The 12443-nt window shown below is 33.0% G+C and overlaps 1 protein-coding gene across 1 annotated transcript in view; it reads left to right on the top strand.

The window, feature by feature from the left end:
- Window positions 1-3535: 3535 nt before the first annotated feature.
- LOC120333189 (ephrin-A1-like) overlaps window positions 3536-12443 on the top strand; it is a 28034-nt gene continuing 19126 nt past the window's right edge. Inside the window, exon 1 of the mRNA XM_039400557.2 lies at window positions 3536-3761. Within this exon, the coding sequence (XP_039256491.2) occupies window positions 3658-3761 (104 nt within the window). The 5' untranslated portion in view covers window positions 3536-3657. The remainder of the gene's footprint in view (window positions 3762-12443) is intronic.

Below are 12443 nucleotides of genomic sequence, written 5' to 3'. Positions count from 1 at the left end.
CGTCAATTGATGCATTTCGCAAAAACTTGGAAAATTAAAAGCACTGGAATGAGATAAAATGAGTTTCAATGAAAACTTTAGTAATATTGATAAATGAAAGTTCGTGAAGGGCTACCCTGAAGTATAGTCACGGGGTTCCTACACATGCAAAATTACATATGTAACAATTCAGTTTTTTTTTTTTCGAAAGGATAATACTTTAAAGTAATATACAAACAGAAACGATGATCTAAAATCAGAGATTAACATTCTAATAACTGTTATATTATATAACTCATCAATTGATGCATTTTGAGAAATGTTGAAAGACAAAAAGCCCTGCTTAGAACGAGATGAAGGAGTTGAATATTGGATAAGCTACGATGAAGCGTTGAGTGAATTTGTTAAATGAAAGTTGGTAAAGTCAAGTATTAGAGTCCCTGTAGATAAGAAAGACCAATTATTAAATATATTGTCAACTCAATCCTGTTAAATCTAGTTAATAATCTAATTTGTCTTCTTCATATCTTGCATCGTCCACTACATCACTGAAAAATTGAAATCAGGAGATGATTCTTTCAGAGACTCAAAGCTAGCTGCTCTCACCGACGTTAATTCTCCCCAACACTCATAACCTCTATTAGTGCGTATTTGTTAGGAAGAACTAGAATAAATCTCTACCGAAATATTCATCTCACATACTGTTGCTTCCTAACGCAGCACTAAAGTTTACAAATACGGATACAACAACTCAACGGCATAGAAAAAAGACAAAAATTTTGTCAAATCTGTATTCATAGCAAAACAGAATTGAATGATAAATTCGACCGTTTTATTTCGACTCGTTATCTTTGAACTATTAAACTGATTAAGTTCTAATTTATTCGTTTAGAACCGAAATTGTTCTTGAAACTTCAACAAGTTCAGACATAATGGTTTCCTTTATGTTGAATCAAGACAGATAAAATCTCCGATTTAGGTTAGTTTACTGTTAAAAAACTCGGTAGATAAAACCAAACCGAATTTCACTGTAAAAAATGTCTCTGCTTGTTGTGATTTGGTAAAGTAGATATAATACAAAGTGTGCTATTAACACTTTAAATAACAAAAAATAGTCTTCAATTCCAATATTCTTAAAATATATGTATTTGTATACGCAGATTAAATATTTAGGGTTTGGTTATGCTGAAGTACCTGGACGTACAATGTTTAAAATTTTGGGTTCAATACCTGATTTTCCAACGTCGTGCTGAGCGTTAGGAATACGCTTGCCACCGCACCTCTGATTACCCTGCCTGGGCAGGTTCGAATCCCATGCGTAGATGATTAAGTACAAGAGGATTGCTGGACTCCTCGCTGTAGGGTGGTTCACGTAATTGTTGGTCGGTTACGGCTTCCTCCCCCGGGATAAATATGTAAATTATATCCTATCCGATCATATCAAGCTCAGTATCTCCTATTTTCCAATGAAACGCTCGTCCAGCGCCTGCTTCAGTGCGAACAAGTAAAACGTTTTATATAATAAGGGTCATATGAAAATCCGCCCTCAATTTTTTGGACAAAATCACCGTAATTTATCACAAAGTGTTGTTTATAATTATATACTAATCACGATTCGGAACGTGTTTTTTACACGCCCTGTCTGCAATATGTCAGTTTAACACTTATGTCGGATTAAGATAAGGTTCTGCGAAGTATGGAAATTTTATTTTCCTGAAAAGTAAATATGAATTAATAAGATTGGTTATTGTATAGCAAGAAAAGTGTTTTGCCAGTCCATGCTTGAAACAACTAAGATATTTTTTTCAAGAAAAAAAACGCAAGAATTCGTGTTTGTCTGTAAACACTCAATATGAACGGACTAACTGGCCGCGGGGGTCTAAACAAATCTACGATAACGCAATGTAAATATGCTATAACTCATTGAACCTACAGGCACATTACTAAGAAGTGCGTCTTAATTTGTGTGTTAAACGCGCTTGTGATGGGCTCAGTTAGACGAAAAACTTTCATTCAGATTAGTTTTCATGTGACTATATGATTTGAATACGTCGGAGATGGCAGAATTACAAATCTAAACCCAAGCCAAACTTTAAATACAAAAAATAGAAAACCAGGCTATATTTTTATACGAAGCCGCAAAGTATAACCAAAAGCTGAAATAGGTAAAAGTAGGAATGGATCTATGGCTCTTATATATAGAGATAAAGTTTACTAACTATCACAGCTAGTGCGATCATTTCTACTTGGTGATGGAGATTTTACTTCTCAGTTAAATCTGATCAAGCGCTTTACGTGTCTTTATTTAAACCAAGGCCCTAAAAAAGCAGTTAGGGTTAGAACGTAATTTCATTCCAATTTTCCTTTTTTTAGTTTAATTACAAGTTCGGGGACTGTCTGTGTTAGCCAAGTGAATATCCTTCGTCCCCTCTTTGCACAACTTGATGTAAATTAGGCGAACAAAATTAGTGACCTCCATATTAGTACACAAACTTCTGGAGCGCCGGTAAAAGTATTTGAAAAATAAAACGGAAATTTTTTGTTTAGGCAACATTTGGTATTTATACTATATATATTGGAATATACAAAAATATTAAAATACGATTTTGCATAATTTGGCCGCCATTAACGTATTTAATTTTAAATTGAATTTTAATGAATTATCTTATATATTATCCCCTGATCTTTGATATACGTGTGATTTGCTGAACATCCATAAAATTTTGAGGCCTCAACTTGCAAGTTGAAGTTTATTCTGTTGGCACAACGCAAAAACCTTTCTCATTAGATTGTTAACTTTACAACAAAGATGCAACGTCACTGCAAAGTTTATTCAGAATGGTCGTTTAGTTAAGTTAATGATCTTATTTATTTAATATATTACAAGCTTGATCCAGGTGTAATAGTTTAGGTGTATCTTAGTTCCACGGCTGGAAACGTAGTGTTGAACATTCAAACTTTATTGCCGACTGAAATTGAATTTTTTATTGGTTATTTTTACAACGAAACCTCGTGCCGATTTGTGGGTTTCTATTCTAGTAATTTGTGTAGTAAATACTTCCAGATTAAATTGTACTCGCGGTCATAGAGTACTACAAAGTGTACCGGTGTTTGTACCGACTGTGTTATGGCGATGCTGCCAATATAGAGAATTAGCTAGGTTTAGATACAGATTAATATAAAGTGTTTTTCAATACAGGTCTACAAAAAATTGAATCGTAATACTGATAGAGTGAGTCTTCAGTTAGCGGGGTATTAAACAATTAAATTCAATTTTGATAAATGTGAAGAAAAAGTCGTAAATTTTGTCCTTTTGAGAAATTGTCGCAATTACTTCAGCACTGTGTTGACATCAATCAAATTGAAAACACAAAAACAAACATAGAGAACGTGAGAGTAAAAGAGAAAAAGAGAGAGAAGAGGAGAGAGCAAGAAGAGAGTAAGAGGGATCAAGAGAGGACTCACACATTACAAATCTTCAACTTTAGTTAGTTGATTCTTATTCCTAATTGTATATGATCGATTGTTGGGAAACAATACATGCCAATCATACTAATCACTATCCCTACTTTTAATCAGCTAGTCTATCTACAATAGATTGGATTTAACAATTTTCCTGTTGCGAATAGTATCGACATTTAAATTTTGGATATATTCAATTATCGGAAAAGGAAGAAAATGAATACTTTACTTTTCTTGGTGACTTTGTTCGTTGCTGCCTCTGCATTGGCACAGAAAAGAACGACCCATGAGATTCAGATGAATTCTGACGTTAATCCTGAGTGAGTACAACTTTTTCAATACTTTTTTTAATAGTATCTGAAAGTTGTGGAAAGGTATTTCATAAGGGCATATTTTCCCGTCGCGAACTATTAAAATACTGACTTGGCTAATTTTGTAACTGTCCAAAAAATAAAATAAAATTTGACAATGACTTCAATTGAACCGCAATTTGTTAAATACAAAGCAGCAATATGTCTTTTGTTTTCATTTTTAAAAATACTAGTAAACCTCTGCATGGACACAGTAATCCCGAAAGTTTGAGAACCCCTGTTCTAGGGTATTTTTCGAATTTGTCTTTCGCATCGGCGCTGTTTTGGCCAGCAAGTTTTAGATAGACGGATTGGACTTAAACAGACTTGTAACTTTTACAAACAGTACGTTTAATTCGTGAAGCAATGGTGTGATAAATGTGATTTGATTTTATGTCGTTTGCAACTGAATATAATTTACAATATATAATTTTTTTTTAACTTGCTGAAACATCACAGGAAGACCGCGCGAAATTCCCAAACTCCAACACCAACTTGTATGGCTACAGGAACGTAGCCAAGGGGGTCAAGGGTCGGAATCCCTTCTTAAAATGTAAAAAAGAGCATTCTTCTAAATAATACATAGCAATATATCTTAGCTTGTATCTTGAAACGCTTTCTCCTAAGATCCTTAAAAAACCCACGGCCTCCGACCGGGTCCGTTAGCTGATACGGTCTGACTTGGTAATTTTAGAGACCCCGTTCGGAAAATCCTGGCCATGTCCTGATTGATATACTATTGTTCACAATAACATCTCGATAATACATTACATCAGCAAGTTCAATGTAATTGCCTGTGATTCAGATTATGACGAATCAAAATAATAAATTCTTCAACGAATGACGAGTGCTGGCTAGTTTATTTGTCACCCTCAATTTACCTCGTCAAATGATTACTTGATCTAAGATTCGCCAGAGTGTTTTAAACGATGAGTTAGAATTATTTTTTATACATCTAACTTACTTGGTGCCTGCCTAGTTGCTTGTAATTTATTTAAGTTGTTATGACTAAGATGACTGAAAGCAAGTGTTTACTAAGAAGGTGAAAGAAAGTATCTGAAGACGATGGGATATTTTCAGGTTTTTCTATAATTGTAAACTATTTAGTTTGAAAATTGATGATAAAAAAAATTGACTCACGCGTCAAACAAGGGTATACTTTGAAATTAAGATAACAACTGTACTAATGTCAGTATCTCGTCAGAATTTTGAAAATTTTGCAAAATGTCATAAAATTGAAGTTATCTGAAATACTAGTTAAACTAACGTTATAGACACATAGATATGGGAGTGGACGTAACATAATCAAATGATCATTCAACAAAAAGTTATCCATCCCACGGATAACGAGAAAAACAAATGACTTAACCATGCTATTTTGGGTAGATCATTCAGAATGCTTCTGTAGCCCATGGTATGGTTTTTCTATTTGTCATAGAATTCACATTTACTAAAATAATGGCTTACTTTCATACTCGTAGATATGAGACTAAATGTATTAAATTCATTTTTGTTTTTAAAATCACCCATCTCACGGAGGAACAAGATCTCTTCAAAATCACTTATGATCCGACTCAACTTTTTTCGAATAAACTTTTCTGTCTTAACTTTAAGTCATGGGATCTTGATCATAGTAATTTTATTTCGCAATCAGCAGTCAACAAGGGTCACGTTTGCTAATTGGTTCCCGTCCCACCCGGCACTTATACTTTCTGCGTCATTGGTCTTTGAAACGTCAGGAAACTTTCAATACCCTGTCACAATTGATCTCACGCTGCCAAAAATATAGTTAATTAATCTCGTATATGTAAATCCTTCTATAGACATAACATTATCTCCAATAAAGCTGTAATAAGTTTAAGCCAATATATCGCGAGTAAAGAATACAGTAATCTTTCTAACGCGCATCTAATTTTACTAAAAATGCCATTACTCACATAATATACCATAATTACTCAGATATTTCAGTAATTTTCCATTTTTTTTACTTACTTACACCAAACTGCAAGTCATTTCATTTAAAACACTTTATTTTACAAGTACAATTTTCCATCGCCAATTTATGCAAGGCCATTCCTCTTAAATGGCCTATTTACTATAACTGGTAACCTCCTCGAGAACCAGTTTCTACTTGTACCTGTGAATTTTTAACTTGAGATTTCTCAAGATTTTTCCAAGTGTTAGCTCAGCGTTACGCCTGTAAGCTCTTCTAGCATTTAAGAACACTGCTAAGCATTTCAATGAATTGATTCCCATTTCACTACAATTCATACTGTTGAACCGATTACTGGAATCCAATGTTGAGCGGATCCATGTTCAACCTTGGCCTAAGAAATAAGCAGGGAGTTGTAGCCATCTTGAATACTGAGGTATTCCCAGTGTCAAGCAGAAGTCAAGCAGAATTTTAATGAGTTCAATACCTTGAGTATTTTGGATAAAATGTGTCTCATTCTTTGTACAAAAACGTACATCAGATACCCCAATTCATTTTGAATGTTTAGTACAGCCCTATGACTAAAGTGCTATTCATTACAAATTCAAACCTTGAAAGTTATCCATTTCTAATCTTGAGTTTTATAAGTTCCTTCACGTTTCGAGCAAGACTCGTACGTAGTATGACGTAATATCCATTGCTTCGAATAAGGATTAATGCAATCCCAATATCCTAATCTAAGTTTTAAGCTAAAGGGTCACATTCATTGGCCATTCTCAATTGTTACCGAACAAAATTTAATATGCTCATTAGGTTTTTCAGAAACATCAAGAATATCAAAGTTCAGATTTTTGAATCGACCAATAAAATTAGTTCAAAACTCGAGCTTAATAGGAACTATCATATTTAACGCCCAAATTTTTGTGGTATTCGATAGTCCATCGATAAGGTCAGATTAAAATGCTTTAGACGCTTGAAATTGGCACTTTGGCAAAGTTATCTCAAAATCCGCCCAAATTAGGGGACTGGGTCATTATGTTGTAATAATATCATAATAGCTTATGTCGTTTGTCTCGGGTAACTTGACACCTTCACAGACTGGCCGTTGAGAGTATTATTGTAAAAAATTCAGAAAATTTGCCCTAATGTTCAGGTAAATCATTCAATAATAATAATAATGATTTGATCGCGAATTTTGTCTAATTTGATGCATCCGAACTCGTCTTATCCACGAAAATCCTTAAGCTTTGTATAATACCAAACCAATTTTTTATGGAGGCCATTGGGTTCGTGGCTCAACAAGGTAGTATAGCAGCGGCCGTTTGAACCTCGATTTGTACATGAAAAACTTATGTCGTTTTGTCGCTGATGAGTCTTGCATAAAATGTCTTTGGCAACGACAATTTGTGATTTTAAGTCTGGTCGATTTGTTGATTTACATTGGTCCGCATTCCTGTATTTGACCTCGTTGATTGAAGCAAATATCGTTCAGTAGAGGTCGATTCAAGGTCAACTAATTTCTTGAAAAAGTCACCAACTTAAAATACTCAACCAATCATTTTGACAACTCAAAAGAAAATTGAATTTTTTTGCATTCATCCGATATTTTTTGTGCTTATCCACAGACGAATAGCTGTTAAACTTTTGATGCTTTTGCAACGTTAACGCAATCATTTTGACGACTAAAATAATACAAGTTCTTCAAATCCAACCAATATTTTTGTACAAATTTACAGACAAAAAGCTTATCACCTTACATATGATCCGGGCATGTATAATACAGCTTACAATACTGCTTTGCTGTCCAAACTGTTTATACTTCGGTAACATAACCCTGATAAGATAAAGCTAATCTGTCTGGGCTTGGCCTCCTCAGGCGCTTGGGTTAAAAGTTGAAGTTTAGTTAACATAGTGAGATTGATAGAGATGTATTAGTCTATGATGAAAAGAAACAGATGTTGTATATACTATTGTAGATTATTTTAAAAATCTGTATTTTTTTCTTGTCATATTAGAAGATTACAAATTACTATATATTTCTCCGTGTCATGAATTTGTATTCTTGTGAGCTTATGAACTTACAGTTCGTTTACAGATGTTGAATACACTGTTCTAAATTATATCTTGTCATATTGGAATGTTACAAATTATCCTATATCGGTACTTGTGTTATGGATTTGTATTCTGTTAGCTTATGGGCTTACAGTTTATTACCATTGACATCTTGGCATTGAATACTGAGTATAGAGAAAAAATATCTATTTTATTCGTTTTGCAAAATAAATTAATAAATAAATAGAAATACTATTACAAAGTTCACAAGTACAAAAATTGATTATCATAGTAATATGATGAATTTTAGAAATGGGTTTTAAACACACCGAAAATCACTTTAATTGTTATTCAATTGTATTCATGCATTCTCGGCACAAATATAGAAATATTTGAACCAGTTATTGGCTTATCAAATAAAAAAATTAAAATTTGGAATATTCGTCACGCTATACACGTAAGTAAATATTCAGTAAGTAATAAATTGAAATTTTGCTTGACAGTATTACCATACACATTCGCTTTGTGGAAACAATATGTCAAAGACTTATTGTTACTATATGTATATAATTTGCCACATTTTAATGATGATTGTTCAATTATAATGTACTTCGAGCTTCGATCTAAAATAGTACGTCAGCTGCGTTTTACTTCTATTGGATATCTCTTCCGTTCGGAGGAAAATATGTCAAACACAAATCGGAACTATATGCTGCTATTCTGATCATTCCAGCAGTCTTTACTTTACGCATTTACTTTACGCATTATGAATCTTTCACGTAGACGCCTTTATAACAACAATCCACCCACCCAACTAGAGGTTAACACGGATTTATGACGCTATTTGGTGTTTTTGTCGAAGTGTTAGAACCACTTGAACGCGCGTTACTGAATTAACAATGTTTGATATACAAAGATGGCAAGACAAAACTTCTTTCAGTTTTGTGAGTCAATACAATATGAAATCGGATATCCGGTATCTCGAGTCCGGTCAGAGTTAAAAGTTGTCTGAATTGATTTCATTTTATTATCGTTTTTTTAGCATGCAAAAAATATAATATTTTTATCGTTTTCATGAAGGATTATTTTTAATGGTTATTATCATAAAAAAAAACTAAGAAGTGAATACATCTCAACCCTCTGAATATTGGAGATTGGGCGATTTTCATAACAATAATGGATCATGCATATAAAACATGTTTTTAGTAAAATTTATTTGTAAAGTTGTACGGTAATTGTAAATCACCATGCACAAAATATATATTATTGTCGCTGTCGTGACCAGTTATTTTTAGTTGTTTGTTTCAGTTAGCTTGTTGTCATAGAAAAACAGAAAGAAATGTATCTCAATTCCTTAAATATTAAATATTGAACGTCTCATATACAGTAAATATAAGTAATGTTCTTAGGAATATTTATTTGTATAGTTGTAAATCCATTGGAATTTGAGGAATGTAGTTATTCATCGCTACCGATAAAATTTGTGATGTTTTCAAACATTCAGGGATTGTGTCTCAAACAAACAATAAATAATATCCGAATAAAAGATTGATTCCATCTATTGTAGTTTTGACTAAATCTCATTACAAAAAAAAGTCAGTTGTCAATACTGTGCGGGAGTATTATTTCTCGTGTTGAGAATTCCACTCAGAAAATTGAACCATCGAACGCTCAACCAATAAGATGACTTTTTGATTAAAATCAATCGTTAAAGATCGATTGGACTCTCTTCATATCATCACAAACCCCCTGTGCAGTCATCATGGACACCCAGTGGTTCACGAACCCCAGTTTTGTAAACTGTAAGATACACCGTTGTTTCAATTTATTCAAAAACAAATTAAACAAATGTACTTTATTTAATCATATCATTAAACCATATTGTTTCGAACCCTCTGTGCAGTCATCACGGGTCCACGGGGGTGCACGGACCCCAGATTGAGAAACCCTTCTCTAGGATACACTATTATTTCACTTTATTCAAAAGCAAATCAAACAAAAAATACTCTATTGAGTTTCTTTATTGGACGAAAAATGGGGAATATAATCTCATTTATAACTATCATAACTCCGAAATAATGTTATTCATGTTACTATTAAGCGAAACTATGAAATGCGATCCGAATGATTCATCGAACGTCATCAGGTGTTTGTCAAGATCCCGCTTCCGAACGCTGTTAGGAATTACGAAAAAAATACTGAAATTTTTGAATAAGTGTATAATTTCACTTACATCTTCTTTGTGTCTACACGACATCGATATGAAGTGATGTATACGGATCAAAATTAATATCGGAAGTAGCAAATTTTGCATAAATACACCGCTTAAAAATAAAAATGCCACTTATTTTAATACTAGATATTTGTTTTTGGAATGGAAATACCGCAGTGACGTCTTACTGTTTTATCTTTTTGAAAAAACAACAAGAACTTTTAGGTCAGAATTATTTAAGAAGTGTGTTCCTTATTCTAGTGGCACGCTTTGCGAAATACTACGAATTTTAACCGCGATACTGTTATTACGATTATCATAAAAATAGGGCTTTGTTCTTTATCCCATATTTTACAAAACTCACACTTATGGTTCAAAATCCAGATACGGCTTCAGTAATTAAGAGGACTCTTGTCTTTCCAATACATGATATCTGTTGGCTGATTGTGCAAACCCGTGTTCATAGCTGAAGGAATTTGCTGAGATTGCGATTAAATTTAGATTTGACATTAGGCTTATTGTTTTCCACTTTTGATTTTGTAACACTGTGAATATTGTTCATAAAATGTAACTTTTTATGTCACACTCACATGGCACGTCAGTCCAAGTGAGCAAATTTTTTTGCCCCTGGTCTAAAAAGCTTGCCCACTTCGGTGTTAAATCGTACGTTCACAATTTACTACCAGACGTTACCCGCACTGACACATTGTTACCTAGAGCCACAAAAAAGTTATTTCGTAAGAAGAATTGGATTTTCTCGAAATGCTTGAAAAATAGAGAACTCATATAGCTATATATAATATATAAACGAGTTCACAAAATAGCGGGAACAAGAATTTAACCTTTTTCCCACTTTTTTTAATATATTTCATCGCACACTTTATTAAAAAACACACAACCACAAAAATAAACGAACACTTAAGAATCGCAGTTTCTCAATATTTTTCTTATTTTGAGTGTAAACTATGATGTATCGTTGTTTTGTCATCATTATCATACGCAGTAAATGATGCGTGAATAACATTCTGACTTTGAGATAAAGTTAATGACCCCGGTAGGTTTCGGGCGATGATTGAAGTTGTTAAACTGTTACCACATTAGCTCAAGTTCCCAGAAGGAATTTTTTACTAGAAAATTATCATTTCTGAGTGTTCTGTCTATGAACATCCTCAACGTAGCTAATTTTAAGGTACTCCGTAGTATTTGTACCAGGTTAGGGTTAGGGCATAATTATATTCCGATTTTTCTTATTTTGGTTCTATTACGAGTTCGGGGACTGTCTGTGTTAGCCAAGTGAATGTATCCCCTACCCATAGGTTTCATTTCCTTTACACAACTTGATGTGAAGTAGGCGAATAAAATTATAGTTACCTCCATATTGGTACACACACTTTTGAAGCGCTGAGTGTATTCCTGAAAATTTATCATTTTTGTGTTAGGATTTACCTTGCCAAATTAAACGACGCTCAAATGCTTTTGTTTTATCTTTAAATGGGAATCTTGTTTTCTCTGTTTTTTTTCAGTTGCGAATTTTTTAAATAGTATTCACGTATTCTATCTGTCATCACGTTCAATGTTGCTGATTTTGGAATTCTTCAAAAGTAATATATCTCAATATTCATTCAGTTCCTTATTAGGAATAGTGTGCTGGTTTTGTGAAAATGTGTTGGTATAAACAGGACTCACAATAGACTTAAACAACACTGATTTTCTGTGTCAATTCATTCCGATGCTGAATCGTAGTTTAGTCGTTGTATAAAAAAAACAATAAACAATTTCCTCCAAGTGGTAATTTTTTTTTGTATTTTAGAGTGCGTTTCCTGAATTCAAGATCTTTTAAGGACAATGCTTACTAAGCAGTACAAGTTATTTGTATATTCAATTTTTGTGCAATCTGGCATGAATATATTTTGATGATAAAATTTTGTAAAACAATGAAATTTATACATATTTTTTTTTTATTAGTCGTCTCTTGTTTTAACGTCAATTAGCCCCAAGCGTTTCAAAAAAATTTCCTATGTGACATCATAATTATTTCTAATTTCCTCAACCAAGTTTGTTGGATCGATAACTCAAAGATAAAAAATAAAGTTTTGGTGCTCCATGCACACTCGACTTAAAGTAGTTTCTGTACTGTGATGCAATGTGTTTTTTGTTTTTGAACTCAAAGCACGCGAAATTAATCATTTTTGTGAACTAATAGAACAACATAGGCGCTAATATTTCACTGGTACATTTATTACTCAGAAATAAAAAGAAAAGAAAAATAAAACGATAAGAATATTAAATGAAGAATTGAAATTATTCATAACAACAATTTACAACTATCAGTTGTGGTTACACATGACAGCGGACGTTACAGAAATACATTAATGTGCAGGAAGACTCTTGAATCAAATACTATTAGAGAATTATACTGAGTTTAAATAATGGTAAATTGAATTCACTTTGATCA

The sequence above is a fragment of the Styela clava genome, chromosome 13 (assembly GCF_964204865.1).
Source record: "Styela clava chromosome 13, kaStyClav1.hap1.2, whole genome shotgun sequence".
NCBI lineage: Eukaryota > Metazoa > Chordata > Ascidiacea > Stolidobranchia > Styelidae > Styela > Styela clava.
Note: the sequence above shows the minus strand (reverse complement) of the source record. Positions and strands in the feature narration are given on the sequence as shown.